The 1,423-nt window shown below is 54.2% G+C and overlaps 1 protein-coding gene across 1 annotated transcript; it reads right to left on the bottom strand.

The window, feature by feature from the left end:
• Window positions 1-555: 555 nt before the first annotated feature.
• On the bottom strand, window positions 556-1,197 carry VOLCADRAFT_59045 (uncharacterized protein; the record flags this gene model as incomplete). The annotated part of the gene is made up of 1 exon (XM_002949053.1): window positions 556-1,197. A coding segment is annotated over one exon (642 nt), but the record flags the coding sequence as incomplete, so codon positions are not given.
• Window positions 1,198-1,423: the final 226 nt, after the last annotated feature.

Raw genomic sequence — 1,423 nt, 5'->3', positions numbered from 1 at the left:
TTTGCATGAAGTGGTGCAACTTAGGGTCAACCGTGCGCGCCTGGTGGGTAAGCAATGCACTGCCAGCGAACCACCGCTTTGAGAAAAGTAATAATCGCATCACTTAACTATGCTTGTCCAGGTGTTCTGATGTAAAAATAAACTGCTCATTGCTTTCGGGCTTCGGCTTCGGCTGCAGGTCCCTTGTGTGATGGAGTGGATGTCCTTGTTGGCTTTTGCCGTCGGCTCTTCCGGGCCAGGGTTTGATTGGTTATGCATTCGCCCCTGAACAACGACGAAATGTATTCATAATGTATGGCACATAAGAGCAGTGCTCGCTTCAACATGTACAACGAAATAACAGCATCACCACAAACGTCACTATCTTGAAGAGCGGTCCTAGCCTCTATGGCAACCGTTTGCAGTGAAATGCTGCTGAGGTTTAGGGTTGCGGTTTATTAGGTGGTGCCCTCGACATCTTGGATGGTCAAATGCGATGGGTCAATTCTCCAACGCTGCTGCAACCCATAGCAGAAACCTGAGGCCATGCTTGCAGGATTAACTTTTTGCATTCCATTATGACAGCAACAAGCCACGGATCTCGTTCATCCTCAGGGCATTCAGCGGGAATGTGCATGGCTTGGGCAGCGGGGCATGAATGAGAAGATAGGGTCCGCAACATAAACATGTCCAGCCTGGCAAATGGGGTCCAAAGGGCCGGGAATCATGGAATTTGAATGAGCAAAGATTCATGGCATTGGGGTCACACAGGAAGGGTGCTTCCCTGTCCATCTGAGGGCCATGCATCAGGAGGGGAAAGGCTTTTGGGGTCAGGGCTTTAGGGTAGGTTATATATTTGGAAGGCGTTGCTTGCAGGATTTGGGGGAGTGAGAGTTGGGGAGTTTGGGATTGGGGGCAGAGGGGTAGAGAAGCTGCAGTGAAAAGGAGGCGTCGTACAGTTATAGGGGGGCCAGAGGGTTGTTGGGGGTAAGAGGGTTGGAGAGATTGGCAGGTAGGAAGGGTTGGGTTGTGGCATTGGGGTTGGGAGGGTTGGGAGGGTTGTGGCATTGGGGTTGGCAGGGTTCGGAGGGTTGTGGTTTGGGGTTTGGCGGGGTATGGCAGGGGTTGCAGGGCTGCAGGCTCGTGGGGTTTCAGGGTCGTGGGGTTGCAGGGTTGTGCAGGGTTGCAGGGCTGCAGGGCTGCAGGGTTGCAGGGTTGCAGGGTTGTGCAGGGTTTCAGGGTCGTGGGGTTTCAGGGTTGTGCAGGGTTGCAGGCTCGTGGGGTTTCAGGGTCGTGGGGTTTCAGGGTTGTGCAGGGTTGCAGGGTTGTGCAGGGTTTCAGGGTTGTGCAGGGTTGCAGGGTTGTGCAGGGTTGCAGGGTTGCAGGCTCGTGGGGTTTCAGGGTCGTGGGGTTGCAGGGTTGTGCAGGGTTGCAGGCTGTTTAA

Source organism: Volvox carteri (assembly GCF_000143455.1).
Source record: "Volvox carteri f. nagariensis unplaced genomic scaffold VOLCAscaffold_13, whole genome shotgun sequence".
NCBI lineage: Eukaryota > Viridiplantae > Chlorophyta > Chlorophyceae > Chlamydomonadales > Volvocaceae > Volvox > Volvox carteri.
This window is presented reverse-complemented; position numbering and strand designations above follow the sequence as displayed.